Source organism: Motacilla alba, chromosome Z (assembly GCF_015832195.1).
Source record: "Motacilla alba alba isolate MOTALB_02 chromosome Z, Motacilla_alba_V1.0_pri, whole genome shotgun sequence".
Classification (NCBI taxonomy): Eukaryota; Metazoa; Chordata; class Aves; order Passeriformes; family Motacillidae; genus Motacilla; species Motacilla alba.
Genome location: NC_052046.1, coordinates 60,204,096 through 60,221,055, shown reverse-complemented (window position 1 = coordinate 60,221,055; position 16,960 = coordinate 60,204,096). Strand labels below are relative to the sequence as shown.

Genomic DNA, 16,960 nt, shown 5'->3' with positions numbered 1-16,960 from the left:
TGTCATCAAATACGCAAATACAAACATATTAAAACAAAATAAGTTTTCAACACAAGGCATGGTTACCTGCCTAACATAAACTCTATTTATGTTGACAAATAATAAAGATGGGTTTTTTGAAATGTTTCTTCTGCAATAAAAATATTTATATAGATTAGTAAAATTGTTGGAAGGTAATAAATATCAGTAATTGCTGTGAAAGGTTATAATCCATCCATATGTCTTTACAAATTTAGTTGATATATTTATTTAGAAACTTAAGAGACATATTTTTGAATTTTAATCTAAAAAGCTGTCTTTCCTGTGTCATTTTCAATATCCGCCTGTCAGGAAAAAAACTGTGGAATTATTGAGCAACAGGAGGAAGAATACACAGGAAAACATAAAAAATGCCATCTTAAAGCTAGTAAGCACTAGAGATGTAGAACACAATGGCTGACTAATTTTCTCGCAGGACTGGTAAGATAAAGCTTGGGGCTGATACCTTTAGCAACTCAGCACTCTGCATTTCTGTACTCTAGGGCAGCACCCTTTCAAAAGACTGTAGTACTACAGTGGAATAGAACTGACATATGCAGTCATTTTCTGATGTTTGAGAAAAAATCAATTAAAAAATTAAAAGAGATTATTTACTATGAAGAAGTGATTGGAATTTAGAAAGCTTTACTTGATTGCACACATTTTTAGTAGTGTCAGAATGAAATATATTACGAAATATATTACTGCAAAAGCTCATGAGGAAGTTAACACTGATGAAGTAGAAATATTAATTTCTTCATGGCACTACGTAAGGCTAAATTGTTAAAACTCCTCAGCAGCCAGAACTGGAACAATTAAACTTTGAGCTGAATTTATAGATACTTAAAGGATAGATAAGCCCTCTTGAAACCTAGCCTTAGTTTTCAGTAAGTTGTCTCCTTTTTTCTCTTGATGAAAGTAGTATTTTTGCTTTATAGACACAGACAGTGGTCTCAGATTTAAGTGCATTAAAACAAGAGCATGAAATAGAGCTTCACAGAGCACTCAAACAGTTGTAAACTTCATTACTCATGCTGAATGCCATTCTAAATTCCATTTTTCAAATCTGGCTCTATAGCCAGTGATGGTACATGGCACAGTCTGGCTGCTGACTCATTAAAACAAAGAAACACTGATACAAGACAGATCAGACCTTGAAAACAAGAGACCGGTAATTGCCAAAGTTGCATGATACAAGAACTGGTATGTTCTGTATTGCACTCAATAACACTGCACTCTACCAAAGACTAGTTAAAACATTCCACGACATCTGCTCCTTTAAAGAGAAATGCGCAGAAATGTTTTAACTACTGACATGGAGAACATGGTATAGGGTGTTCAACCTTCCTGAAAAGCATTTCAGATTAGAGAGTTCTATGACCCCAGCAACTGGTCACCAAAATTTAGATTCATAATTTCTTTAGTTTGGTCATGTATGTAATAGAGAGGATGTAAAAGTCAAAGACCTTCTGTTCCTCTGGTTTTTACCCTCTTTGCAATCAGGCTGCTATCAGATGCTTTGTATTACAACTAGAATTTTGAACAAACATGATATTTGTGCTTCATTTTCTTCCATCAAAAAAAGCTAATGAAGGAATTCATGGGCAATTTGAGTTTTTCCCCAGGATGCTGATGAAGAGGTACAATCAAAGCTATTGAACAAAGGTAAAATGCAGCAAGTCCCAATGAATTCAATCTTAATAGCATACTGCACCAGGCAGCAAAACACCCTCTTGAGCAAAGAGCCAAAGGGTACAGTCTGTACATGTCAGAAAGTTATCATAAAAGAAAGTACCACGAACCTTCCTTAGGAAGTCCTTGCTTTTCTAGAATCTCACTAGTTTAGTGTAAATGACTGGCATTTGGAGCTGATTGCTAGGAGAATCCAGTGACATTCACCTCAGCAATGTCCTTTGACTTAACTTCTGCTACAGCTGGGGATGTGTGTATGTTATCTTGGCCCTAAGAACTGTATTAGTATTAGCCATATTGCTTGTAATTTTTCAGTGATATATTTTGATTCATCTTTATGTCTAATATTGGTAGAATATCCATTACTTTGTTGGTGTTATGTCCATGTACTCACATGACATAAGAGTATATTTTTTGCCTTTAAAAGCAAACTTTTCATTTCTTACATAAATGAAAAGTTTAATGAGTTTCTTTGTCTTTGGAGAAGTAGCATTTATGCACTTGTACTTTTCTGTTGACTATGTGTTAAACTGTGCAACAAGTTGAACAGGCTGAAAGGTTGTTGTGTGTTCATGCCGTTTCATTAAACATATTTTACTACCCCTTAGAGCTGAAAAGTGCATGAAAATTTCCAGTGTTGTCTTTTCGACACGGATCCGCACTGAACTTTACATGCAGTAATAGAGGTAAACTAGCAGCAATACAAAGTTTAAAAAGCTATCCCATATATGCTGCCAGCTAAAATCCAGCACTTGTGCACTTTTTGGAATTGACTCTCCATATTTTGCTTCCTTAGAGAACCTCAAATTTTTTACATTACTTCTTTCATGCAAAAAGTCTTTGATTCAAAGGCAGCAGCCTTAGATTTCTAATGAACAGAATGAACTATTGCTTCCCTTGCTGCTAAAATCTAGCTCTTCTAGATGTTTTGTCCACATAGATTTTACTCTTGTGCCAATACAAAAGACTACATTTTTGGGGGTAGAGGTGCTCCTAACTGCCTTGTGCTCACAGATATATGAATAAGAAAGGCTTATCTATCTCATCCTCATCCACCATGAACCATCTTTAAAATCCCACTGGATCGCATCCCTCGCACTGGAACAGATTGCCCAGAGGGATTGTGGAGTCTCCCTCACTGGAAATATTCAAGAACTGTCTGCAGCAATCCTGTGCAATGTGCCCTGGGATGATTCTGCTTGAGCAGGGAGATTGGATGAGGTGACCTGCTGTGGTGCCTTCCAACCTAACACATTCTCTGCTCCTGCAATACTATGACATTTATTCATCAAAAAAAGAACCAGAGAGCTGGGCCCTATTTAACTGGATAAAAAAGGGCAGAATGTATAATCCATTGTGTCAACAGTATTGACATTAAATGTCACAGTCACTGCCTCCTCTTGTTTCCCCAGAAAGCTCTTTGCATAGGATAGCTGCAAACTCCAGTCTTGGTAAATTCACCTGTGTGAAAATCTGAACAATGCTTAAGCAGCACATGTGCCTTCATATTTTCAAACCATTTTAGTATAGCCTCTATTAGATATTTGGACCACATGCTTTATTTGCTCCTTTCCTGAGAGATACATCACATGAGTTAAAATCAGTACAGAAAAGGAGTGATGACCTAATATAAATACTTCAGTGTTTCAATACTAATTTTGTGTCGTTTTTTCAACTCCACTAGCTTCCATCTCTGGATGGGAGAAACAGAATTCTCTGCTGCATGTTTGCAATGTTCTCTGCATACACAGAAAAGCCTTCCTTCTTCACAGCTCTTTTTTTTCATTTACCTTACCATCATCTTGTAGCTATAAGGAGAAGGATCTGACTCATTTTTGTTGAAAATAACTTTCTTAAGAAAAAGGTGTCATCTTCCATGTTCTAGCAATTTATCCTTTCCCACTCACCTTGGCAACAGTAATTGATTTCTATTTCTCCAAAGCACCATGTACACCTCAAGTAACTTATTGCTCCTGACACTCTGGAGCAGAAGAGCAGCCCTTTTTAGACATAGTTCAGTGCTAGATTTGATTCTGCATTTGTTTGCAGGAGGAATTTTAGGATAGTTATCTGGAAGCTACAAAAAAAGAGAAACCTTAGAACTGCTTCAGAATTTGCATTAAAACAAAAAAAAAAAAAATCATGTGGTAAGTGTGACTATTCCCTGGCATTAATGTCCTGTAGATAAATCCTTGCAAGGATTAAAAGGTGTCAGGTGTCTATCTTGTTATAAATGACTCCTATTTCTCTATGTCCAGGAAACTCAACCTGAACATTTTTGGTACCAACACAGATTTAAGAAGCTTGTCCTTCTTACATTCATAATTCCCAGGATATGCAGCCCACATTATCTTCACTTCCTGGATTTTGGCCCCAGTAATAATTTTAGTCAACACCTCAGTCAAACCTTCTGCCATTGAACATGATTCATGCACCACTTCTTATAATGGATAAGCAGTTTTATGCTCTTATTATTTATGCTGTTATTGCTGCTCTGCCTCTCTGAATTACTGGTCACATTTTTCCAGTACTCGATTCTTTGGCAGTAAAATCTGCCCTTTCATGTCACAGACAGGCTCAGGCTGAGTTCACAAAATTTTGCTGGAATTATTGTTGGAGGCTGTGTATACATACTGGGAAAATTAACTCATACTTGATCTGTTTCTCAATTCTTTTCACTAAGCATTGTATACTGGCCTCTACAGTGAGTGAAACACCCAGTCCAAGGGGCAGCTAATACAAAGATAGGTCTGCTGCACCGGCCACATCACTTGCATTTCCTGTGCCCAAGTAAGAAATTCACTTTCAGACATGGGCCCTCTTTTAAAAAACGCATTGGTTTTCCATCAATTTCTTAGGCCATGGAGGAGGCAAATACTTCACAATAGGCCTCTCCCACTTTTTGTTCTTCTATGATCACATTGCAAAAAGCACTCTACAGGCAAGAACAATATTTTGAAGGCACAAGGTAGTTGAACTGTAGAATACTGTCCAGACAAGCCTCAAACAAACAGCTGTAATTTTAGTATTGGTGTGTTGCTAATATGAATTGTTGATGTTCTTTAAAAATAGATGCACGTAATTCCTCCTTCCCAGTAGCAAAAATTTATTATAATACTAAAAATACCAGATTTTTATATTGTGTAAATGGAATCCATCATGATACTACTCTTCCTTTATTATAAGGAAGACACCCTGTGGCTACATAGTAATACCCAGTCACTAATTCCTCTCTGTTATTCAATTTCACTGCTGCATGTGATTAAAAAAAAAAGAGCAATGATTCCATAAATAACAGCATGTTATGAGGGCAGATCTTAATGTATATGCTGGTACCAGATGGCAATGATCTATTGACAGCCAAAATAGTCTGATTTTATATTTATTTATTTGTTCTTGTGTATTTATACTTGAGATGGAATCAGTCTGAACAACTAATTAAATAAGTATATTGTCTTCTTTTTATGACATTGGCATTGAAAAACAAAGTTCTAAAGCCTGAAGACAATCACAAAAATCACAGTTGTTTCTTTACTATCTTACTTCCTTTTGCTATTTAATTTTTATAAATACTATTTGTCAATGCTCCTCACAATCTTGAAAATAATTGCATTTTCCAAATATTTTCTTCATTGTAAAAAGTGAGAATAGAGGAAGATAAAGCAGTAATCCAGGTGTCCAACCTTTAGTTATGGATGGGATGCTGGAAGGAGTCAGGGGACCAAGGATTCTATTCCCAGTTCCTCCATGTTGCTATGAGAACCCAGAACTTCATTGTCTTCATCTGCAAAAGGTCGGAAATCATATTTATGCACATTTTAATAGATCTTCTGTGTAACAAACAACTTCAAGAAATATTATAAGCAATAAATTACATTTTCTATGCATTACCTTTACATACAATTTTCATTTAATATGCTTAGTTCAGCTGAGATTGTAAGATACTGTAAGGACACCAAATTTCTGAAGAACTTCTGGACCAGTCACATATGAAGCAATGAACTATCCTGGTTTCCAAGTTTACTCAAGACATTCAGGTGTGATTACTGACTAGACAATTCCATATTTTGAGAAAATAGGAAAATAGACAAAGATTTATCAAGATCTTTACGTTTGCTTTTATGCCACTGTAGTTTCAAGGAAAAAAATTTAAAATAACATTGCTCTGTGTCATATTTACAAAGTGGCTTCTTCAAGAACTAAAAAATCCTTATCTGGATGCCCATCTGTATAAAATGACCATATATAGATTTTATCTTCTATCCTGTGTACAAAAACAATGAGATTTGAAAAGCATCATGCTGAAAATCATTACAGGAGTTTGTCCTTTTACATCTTCAAGAGACATAAAACCAAGTGTAAATAGGAACAGAGACTGCCAGACTTGCAGTGGTTTCAATAACCTGGTTTAAAGATCATGTCTTTACAGCTAAAATATTCTGCAAGTGGTATAGATTTATTGGATGAATTAAGTTGACACTGATGCAAAGCTGGTTTACAATTCAAATTTCTATCAAAAAGTTAGTACAAGGCTAAATAATAGTCAGAAACCAAACTACAAACACTGAAATAATTATAAAAGAAAAATCATCAACACACTACTGAATAGCTCATAGGACTTTTAGAAGATGGACTCTTCTGATACCACATCTCAAAGATATAGTAAAATTGAAGAAGTATACACAGCGATGACAGCAACTGATTACTTCCATGAAAGAAATAATTGAATTCACGATTTCTCTTTATTCTAGAAAATAGAACAACCAACACAGCAAAGGTCTACATAGGCCATATGGAAAAATAGCAAAGAGCAAAGGCTTATTGTATCTTACAATATAAATATTATTTACATCAAATGAAATGAGCAGGTGCTAGGTTTGAAAACCAGAAAGGAGATTTATTTACAAACTCTTTACCACTGCATGCTGTGAATGGAAATAGTGTTTTTACATACTTCCATCAATTCTTGAAAGGATTGGTGTATTTCATCAAGAGAAATACATTGAAAGCTATTAAACAGGAAAAAAAATCACAGCTGTGTGAGGAATACTCTGGCTCACAGATAAGTGGATACTAAGAGTATTCAGATCTGGTTTTGTGCTCTTTTGGAATGCTACTGTTGAGTGCTTCAAGAGACTAGGTGATGCTGGGATCGATAGCCATCGTAATAGGATAGATGGATCTTAAGTCTGATGCAGCATTATTAATCTTATTTTTCTTATTATTTTGAGTCAGTGAACTCATTTGTGGTGCAGCTTACAAAGAGCAGTGTACATGAGTTAAGTTTTTGTGAGCACCTCTGGCCATTCTATTCAAAGGAAACAGTCTTTAAACATAACAAACATTGATGCTTCAATAAAAATTATTAATTTACTTTAAAATTTATTTGGGCTACTGAAGTTCTGCACTACCACAAAATATAAGCAAAACCAACTATGAACCACACACAGTGTGGTGGCTATGGATGCACTACAAATGCTAGCTTTTAGTAATTTTCTGACCTACTCCTATGAGACATATTAGTTTCTCTCCACTCACTTACCAGGAGAATTTTTGCTTCCCTTTTCACATTAAACCCTTCGCCATGTTACACAGTGAAATCAGCACAGATTTTAACGACTTGGCAGAAACACTTGATTTGAACAGGTACTTCTATGACCCCTAAGACTTGTCAAATATAATTGCTTCTAGGGTGGCAGAATCCCTATAAGAAAATGACAGCACACACACAGGGGTTTGAACAATGAAGCAATATTAATGTAATTTCCTATTCATAGCAAAGAAAAACCATTGCGCAGAACATGTCCATTCAGGTAAATAAAAGGATGTCATTTAGAATATTCAAAGTCATTAGTAAACCTAGAATTTTGCATGTAATATAGCATATGAATATTGTATACAATATCAGAGGGTGTCCAAAAGCAAGGCATTTTACAAGCTCTGAAATGCTGAGCATGTTTTCTTAAAAGGCTGATTTATATATCTATGTTTATATGTTTCATTAAATGTCTTTTTAATTTCAAGTTGAGATGCAGGCAGTTCTGCTTTTTCATTGTGCCTGTGAATATAATCTACGTTTTCATAGTTCTTTTTGTGCTACTGGTAGCACTATTAATCTGGTGGAGTGCAAAAGGTACATAGCAAATTGTCAATGGGTATTTAGTTTCATTTGAAAAAAAGCCTTATCTCTGACTGACATTCATATTATCGGAAAAGAGTCTTGAGAATAGGAATTTTATTCACAAAAATTACTAAAATTTGGTTTTACATAATGAATGTTGCAAGCCCATTACATAGCAGTCTCAAGTCTTTCTCCAGTAGGATTTGGAATGTGAACATACGTCTGAGAATAAAAACCCATGAAAACTGTAATCAAACAAATCAAACTTTTCATGTTGTAAAGTTTATGTCTCCCAAATTATAAAATATTTATGAAAATCATAAAATACTACCATATTAATTCAGGATATTTCTTGGAAATCATTCAAGCAAGTTACTTGAGTCCTGAGTTCCTAAATTCAGCTTTTCTAACTTTTCTCTTTATTAGAACTATAGCATAAATCTTTCTATTACTTTAGCACACAGAAAAATGCCATGCAAGAATTTTTTCTCCATCAAGAACAACTTCAATACGAGAACCTAGTCTTGAGCTTTCCAAACAATGTAGACAACTCACTCTACAGTAAACATAAATTACAAAATAGAAAAAAACAATCACTGCAAGAAAAAAGTCCAAAAAAGCAAGTCCCAAGGTTCAAACACTGAAATGGAAATAAAATGAGTTGCTGGTACATATGGGTAAAATGTCCATGAAGAAACTGCCATTCTCTGCCATCTCCCTCTGTTGGAAAAGTCACCTGCAGCATTCAACAGTAAAATGCAGTCAGACTTTAAAATCCTAAGTACTGTAAACTCTACAAGGGCATGCAGACACCCTTAGTACGAGGTGTCTTCAAAATCAATTACAAAACACCTTCCATGAGAAGTAGGAAAATCATAGCAGGTAGCTTTTTCTGAATTTAAACAAACATTTCATTCCAAAACTGACAGCTTCCATCTTTCCCAGCCCTGAGATAAGATGGACATTTCTGATCCAGAAAGTTGCAATTCCTCAATGAAATTTTTTCAATTAGTGCAAAAGGAAAGGTCCCTATGGAAGGCACAAGCCTTTCTTCCCCCCAGTTTCCCAGAACTTCAGCTAAATAGCTATCAGGTTACTTTTCAGAACAATTTAAAGAGCAGCTGACAGAGGCAGTAAGATGTGGTCCTGTTCTTCAACTGTATGCAGCAAAAGGGGAAGGGAAGTAGAAAATTCAACAGGCTGAAAGCAAAGATTGAAGTTTCATTTTTATGAAACTCAGTCTACAAACACTGCTAAATACAGATATGTAAGCTTTTATCCCCTTTGTCATAGCTATTTAAAAGGCAACTATCATTCATAAGCTCTTCTGAAATCTTCCCTTCTAGTTTCTAAAAAAACTCAAACCAACAAACTCCACAAAAAATCCAACACATATGAAGACAACAATTCTAAAATCACCATCTTCCATAAGATAAGATGGGCACCCATTCTCTATATGCAAAATCACAAAAGATATAAAAAACTTATCTCCATGAGTGCTGCAGCAGGCAGCTGTGAACTCAGCAGATCTGCAGAAAATAACCCAAAGGTTTTATCAGATCAAATGCTGAAACCAAGCCAATAAATACTGAATACACTTTATAAAAAAGGGAAGGTTTAAGCAATATGTAAATTATCCCCATTCAAAGTACTAATAAAGCTTCTTTTAATCTTGTATGATGTTTCAGCACTGTCCTTCCAGATAGACCACTTATAAGCTAAAGAAAACATACAGAGCTAGAAAGCATGACCAGTGAAAAAAATGGGTAGTTGTTATGGCTAGATGGAAGATTAGTGAGTGACCTTGTTACAGTTACTGACAATGTGGAAATACACACAAGGCTGTAAAACAGAGAACAACGAATTGTTCAACAGGTCTTTGAGTTTTAAGACAAAGCATGGCAGTCCTTAAGAGCAATCAGTGTGACTTAGACTGGTGCACAGGAAGCCATTTGTAGTCTTACCATTTCACTGCAGTTATTTAGGCAACATAACCAAACCATTAAGAATAGATGAAGGGTTTTCCTGCCCTATATCATGAGGAACAATAGGGAGGCCTTCCTTCCAAATCCTGTCAAATCACGTGAAATGTAAAATCAGAGAAGAACAGAAGAGATTAAATAATTTCATTCTAGCCCACACCAAAAGAAAAATATGTATGTATGCATGTATGTATTCTCCCATGTGTAACAGATACACATATTTTTAACTACTGCCAACACAAAGCAGTACAGCAACTTGATTTATTACATGCAGATTCTTCTGCGTTGTTGCTAAACAGTACACTGGTCCAAAGTTACTAAAATACTTAAAAAACTATATATTATGTAAACAAAACATAAATAAGACAGCATAGTTTTTTGTACATATTATTTAGTACAGATTTTTAGGAGTTCAAGAATATGTACAATTCTATACTGTAGATTGCATTTTTACAATGCTTTTTTTTTTTTAAGAAACAAGTCAAAAATAAATTTGACAAATAAAATGCAGATATATACTGTCATAAACACACAGGCAAACAGTCCATAGTGTAAGATGGAACATGTGCAAATGGTGAGATTTCTCCAAACTGTTAAACGAATGAATTGGTCATCTCTGAGCCTTTTACTAGAGAACTTTCTGAAAACTTCCAACAAACTAAAATTTTTCTTTCTCCACATCCCCACAGGTAAACAGGTAAGAACTGTAACCTTGTTAATATTGAGAAAATCAATTGTTTAAAACATTGTAAGAAATTATTCAATAGTTAACAACTTCCAAAGTTTGAAGAATGCCCCAAAATTTCAAAGTGGCTCATTTGCAGTAAATTCAGGATGCAGCTTTGTCAGGTTTATCAAGGCAAGATGCCTGAGACGCAGGGAAGACGGCAGTAGCATTTCTGCTTGTGGAACTAACAACAGGAAGCAGTGATGAAGACAGGGAAGGAACTTTTGGTGCTGAAGTATTTAGAGCATTCAGTATGGCTCCCTCTGGACTGACCAACAGTTTTTTGATAGAACCATCTAGCTGAAACATTGATGTGTTGCTTGGTAAATGAGAGTTCGGAGGATGAACAGCAGAAACAGAAGATGGAGCTACATTAATGGGAGACTTTGTCACTGAAGATACAGACAGAGTTACTGCAGACAGTGGAGTACATGAGCTAGCTGGAGTACTAAATATCTGGGGTGTTGCATGTACGATGGGTAAAGCATCTGCAGCTCCAAAAGAGTTCACAATTTTTGTAGAGCTTTTCAAAGGATGCTTTGGTATTTGCCAACTTAATGAATGACTTGGTGCTAGGATGATTTTTGAGGTCATTGGTACACCTTGAGGCTCTTGACCATGGTTAATTGTTAAAGGAGTCTGTTTTGTATTACAGGAGAGAAGAAGAACATGGCTGCCAGCTCCAAGGCCTTGTAGTGGAACAACAAAACGAGTACCATTAATCATTATCTGAGTTCCAGGTGCCAAAGGCATACAAGTGTTAATGACTATTTTCTGTTGAGTGGGAGGTTCATTCAATGGAATTCCTCCTGTTTTGCTTGTTACAGGGGGCGAAGCTTCAGACATCTGAACAGCAGAAGCACAAGCATAATCATGACTTTGTTTCTCTGTACTGGGAGGCACCTGCTGGCATTGTAGGGTGGAAGGACTGGGAAAACTAATTACTTCACCTGTATTCAGTGATGGAGGGGGCAACACACTCTGAGGTTTGTGAATACCTGCATGACTTGACACAGCAGCTGAAATTCCTGATGACTGAAACTGAACCAGTGTGGGCAACTGTCTTTTTGGTACTGGAAGAGGAGCTGGAACTGCTGCCAACTGAGGAACTGTATGTAACACCTTTTGGGGGGTGGCTGCAGGTCCAGGCAAGCTAATGACTGGAAATTGCAGAGCAGATGCTAAGTTTTGCGGAGATACTCTTGGCTGTGTTGAAATCAGCACAGACGAAGCAAGATGTCCTGTCTTCACAGTTGATATACCCACAGTATTTCCAATATTTGATGTACAAAGCTGATTACCCAGAACTGGCCTTGTTCTTGAGGGATCATTTCCACCAATCAAGCCAGTAGGCTGTGCCCCAGAGGAAGTTCCACTTGATGTTAGTGGAACAGATTCTACTTGAGCATTTGCTGCTGTCATTGTAAAGGAATTTTCAGCTTTTGTTGCAACACATACAGATCCATTAGCTGACACAGCAGAACTTGGAATAGTACTACTTGTCAAGGATGGGGCTGAGGCTGTCCTCTTCTTGTCTTCTCTTTTAGAAATGCCAGAGTGCAATATACTAACTGGTACGGCCTCCTGTGCACTGCCTTTAGTATTTACAATGGTCTGACCTATATTTAGTCCAATTTTCACATCTTTTACTTGAGCAATAGTTGGTGATGAGTTTATTCTTATTGGTGTTCCTACTGTAGATGGGATCAAAACCAACTGTGGTTGCTCTGTGGCATTAACAAAGGTTTTGGTCAGGGAAGAAGGAAGGTGCTGTTTCAATGACTCTGCAACTAGATTGGTGGTTGATGGGCCATTGGCAATTTGTGTTTTAATGAAAACCAGCTTCTGAGCATTAACAGCAGTGGATGCTGGACAGGGTATAATATTGATCCCTGATGCCCCAGAGGGAGATAAAATTGGTGGATTTGCGATTAATGTAAATTTCTGGACTGGAGTACCACTGATTAACTCTCCATTTGTTGCAGAATTTGACTCAGATTGTGTAACAGATTTTGTTTTCACTTTAGTATCCCCTTGATGCTGCACAGAAGAATTTGGAGTTTTGACAATATTACTTTGTCCAATGCTAGTCACACTAACAAGGCTGTTTGGAGCTGCTGGCACCAATTTGCTAGCTAATGGAATAGAGGATAAAGAAGAAGACACATGGCAGGAGTCCTCTCTTACTCGACATAAAGAGTCCCAAACAACTGGCTGCTGTAGTGTAAATTTGGTATTTTTCTCCATTGCCTGGGTAAAATCAGCAGGGGAAGCTGGAATGTTAACAAAAGAAGTTGTTGAGAGAGCAAATCCAGAAGGAGGTGATTGTCCAATATGTGGGAGAGCAGATGTAGCTGTTGCTACAAATGGAAGACTAGAGCATGATACTGCTGTGGTTTTTGGCACAAGAAAGGCCTGAAGTTGAGATGCGTAAGTGAAAACTGAACTAGGACATAAACTACTAGGTGAAATCTGGTCTGGGTTTGTTTGCACTTTAACAATTCCAGTGTTTCCACCTCGTGTTGTGACCAGGATAGATTGTGATTCTCTTACACACACTGTCTTTAGCTCTTGCTTAGTTTCAAGGGAGTCAGTTTGCTGCTGTGATGCTAGACTGTGAGAGGCAGAATCAGTGTTTGTAGATGCACTTAATGCTGTTGCTGGTATCAAGGACTGGCTAGCTGTGGAAAGAGTAGGTGAAGCCAAAGACACAGGCAATGTAGCAGTCGAAACTGTAGTCTTGAATTTGTCACTGTCACTTTGGCTTACCTTAATTATTGATAAGTTATCTGCTGAAGTTACACTAGACAGTGGTTGTGTAGAGCTCATGGGACCAGTCACTTGTGATGAGTGGGTAGTATTCTTGCTAAAAACTGTAGTGGGTGACTGAGTAGCATTTGCAGGGCTTGTCACCAGAACAGGTGTTAAAGAAACACTGACATTTGGCATTTTTGGTAAAGATGTACAGTGCATCTCAAATGACTTTTGTTGTAGTGACTGAATATCCTTGGATTCAAATTTTTCTTCTTTCTGCTGAAGAAGAAAATTCTTAGGTAAAATAAGAACTTGTTGCATGACTTTTTCTCCATTTTTAGGGTCAATCATAGCTTGCATTTGAATTTTCACTGAGCTGTTGGGAACATCTATTGGTACACAGTGGCCATTTGGCATTTTGTATACCATTTGTAGAGGAGTCTTTGAACCGGCCGGGCAGGGCAATGCTGGTTTGATCAGGGATGATTCCAAAGCTGGTAAAACTGACTTTTCAGAAGTAGATATGTTCATGCCTGCAGGAGGCAACAGTTGATTTGTTAAGGTCACTTTGTTCCCAGTATTCTTGGCAAGCAAGGCCTGGATGGGTTTGGTCCCTTTCAGAAAGTTTGATACTGATGTTGCAGGACCTGTCAAGGAAAGCAACTCTAGAGTTGACCCTTCAAATTGTTTCACCTCAGTCAAGCAACTATCCAACTTCAGGCTACTTTCTGAACTCTGGACCACATCCTCATTAGTGCTCAGTTTAGCTTTCTTCCTTGGTGAAAGCTCATTAGTGCTTTGATCCAGACAACTATTTTGCTTGAACTGTCGTTTAATGCATTTAGGCAGTGTCTTCTGTATATCTTTAGAAGCTGATTCTTTTTTCAGAATTCTGTTTTTTCCTGCAGGTAAATTCATCTCTAATAGTTTCATTTCATCTGCAAGAATATTAAAACAGAAACTGTGTTTTACATGTTTGCAACTGATACCCCTATAAAACAGTTTTACAGTGCCTTGCTAAAGGCAATACTAATTTGCAAGAGTAAAGTTATGTGGAAGGAAATGTCTAATTTTTTAAAGGCATCTGTTCAATGACCTTTGCTATACAAAAGGGGGGTAATAAGGAAAGGAGGAAGTAATAAACAAGAACATGCATGGACTGAAACCTGACCAGCAATGGGAGACAGTGAGCAAAACCAAACCTGGTCAGTTAGGTTAATTGATAACAGTATGTGAAAGCATGAAAATGTATATTCCAGCAAGGTTATCTTGAGGGGAGAAAAGGCAAAAGCTAGGAAAAAAATGTACAGAGACACAGATCCAACCAAACAAAAATGGAGACACTGTCAAGAAACAACTTCACCAATCACACCAATTAACAGGCTATCAGGAAACTGCAGAGGCCTCTTGCGGGAAGAAAACTTTCTGCACCTAATATGATTAATAACCAGGGGAGATCCTGGAGACAGAGCCAGGAGGGGTAAGGGAATTGGTACAGCTATACAACCCATGAAGTAATGTGTAGAGATAAGGGGAGCTCCAAGGACAGCTGCAAGAGGTTACAGCCTGTGGGCCTAGTGCCTGCTGCTGGGGGGCTGAGTATCTGTATCCTCCCCAAATCCAGTGAGTGTGTATTCACTGATAAACTTCAAACTAGACTAGCTGGGAAGCAGGAGGGCCTGGGGGGTCTGGGCTGGCCTAACAGGTGGACTTGTGAGTGGGGGATGCCTCTGCAACGAAGATGTGAATGCCATGTTTCATACTGAGCATCAAGCTGGACTAGCCAGTGAGCAGGGGATGCATGAAGTAGTAAGAGGGCTGAAGATGGGTGCAGGAGGGCCAGGTGGAAGGGCCATGCATTGAGGTTTTGATTGCATGGGACTGCAGGGGGTCCTCTCTGAGGAGAGAGGCCAGGAACTGTCTTGTGCCAGACACAGCTGGCTCAAAAACAAATCCACTGCAGGACACGGCTGAGCCTGTCAGACAAGCTGGTGATGTCTCATGGATAATGCTTTGCAGAAGCATGTGATAGAATCAACTAAGAAAAAAATGTAGAAACGCAATTCTGTAGACACCAAGGTCAGCGAAGAAGGAGGGGTAAGAGGTGCTCCAGGCACTGGAATGGAATGGATTCCCCTGCTACCCATTAAGACCCCTGATCAAGCAGGTTTACCTGCTCCCATGGAGGACCATGCTGGAACAGGACGTACATTGAAGATGCTTGAGGACCCCACTCTACTGCAGGTGAATAGAATGTCTTTAAGGAAGTTGCAGCCCATGAAGAGTGGGAACCTGAAGCAGGTTCCTGACAGGAACTGTGGCATATGGGAGATCCACACTAGTACAGTCTTATGCTGAAAAACTCTAGCTTATGGAGAGGACCCACAATGGTGCAGTTTGTGAAGCACTGAATTCCATAGTGGGGACTTCACACTGAAGCAGGGATGAGGAAGGAACAGAAGGGACTAACTGTTATGAGCTGACCTCAATCCCCAGATTCAATCCTTCCTACAATATTTGACAAGAAAGGAGGTTGGGAATGAAGATAAACCTTGGAAGAAGGTGGATATGTGAAAGGGAGGGGTTTAGGTTTTGCATTTGTTTCTCACCATTCTACTCTATTCTTAATTGACAACAAATTAAATTAATTCTCCTGAAGTGACTCTATTTTGACTGTGACAGTAACTGCTGAGTGATCTCCCTTGTCTGTATCTTGACCGTTAAGCTTTTCCATATTGTTTTCTCTCCCTAGCCTCTTAAAGAAGGGAGGGGTAACAGTGGTAGAGCAGGCAGCTGGCCAAGGTCAACCCATCATAAAAGTAAACTCCACACAGATCTACTATGTTATCATAGAGATAGTTAAGCACAAAAAATGGCAAACACTTCAATAAAGCAGAATTTTCATTTTGGTCATGTTTGCCCTCTTCAAGTCTACATCTGACAGTTATGCACCACAAGCCATTTTCATATTATCAGAGGTAGAGCTAAGGTAAAAAGTAGGACTCAAACTCACATGGAAAAATTAGGTTCCCAAATGAACTCGATTCAGTTCCTGAATCAAGTTCAAGCTACTGAATTCCAGTAAATGCTTACCATTGTCTGAGTGATCTTTTTTGGGAACTTCTATATGTTCTGCAGACTCTGATGATTTACCGCATACTACTGCAAAAGATTCTTTGCCAGAATCAACTTCACTTTCATCATTACTCCACAATTCTCTGGTAAATTTATCATGGTCTGGATGTCTTTTAAAGTCATCATAGTCCTTCTTCAATCTAGACCTTAAAAATAACAAAACTAACTTTACTAAAAAACCCACACTTTTAAACATTAATTTTATTTGTATTTGCTGCCAAACAAAAAGTTGCTGTAGATTTAATTGCCTGTGCCCTTCAAATAATTAGTGTAGCCATGTCTGCAAGTCTCTAAAACCAGAAAATGTGAAATGACAGCAATGTCCCTTACTTTACCAAAACTGAATTCTATTTCATTAAGTCCTCTAACAATAGCAAAAAGACTGAGACAAATGACCACTGTTTTACTCCATCCATATTCCTTTCCCTCCTTCATCTTTCGTGTGACAAATATACCTGTATGGACTTCAGTATTAACTGTAAAAAGTCTACTCCTTACTTGGAAGGCAACCCCAAGAAGAGAATTCAGTAA

General features: G+C 37.7%; 1 protein-coding gene across 8 annotated transcripts in view; it reads right to left on the bottom strand.

Annotated features, from left to right (window-relative positions):
- Positions 1 to 1,667: 1,667 nt before the first annotated feature.
- The window catches only part of KIAA2026 (KIAA2026 ortholog), a 56,784-nt gene continuing 41,491 nt past the window's right edge, over positions 1,668 to 16,960 (bottom strand). For 6 of the 8 annotated variants that reach the window (XM_038123541.1, XM_038123540.1, XM_038123536.1 and 3 more), the window contains 2 exons: positions 16,388 to 16,575; positions 1,668 to 14,232 (listed from right to left, as the gene is read on the bottom strand). In XM_038123541.1, the coding sequence (XP_037979469.1) occupies positions 10,643 to 14,232; positions 16,388 to 16,575 (3,778 nt within the window). In that variant the 3' untranslated portion in view covers positions 1,668 to 10,642. The remainder of the gene's footprint in view (positions 14,233 to 16,387; positions 16,576 to 16,960) is intronic. The other 2 variants (XR_005255169.1, XM_038123543.1) reach the window with 2 other exon arrangements.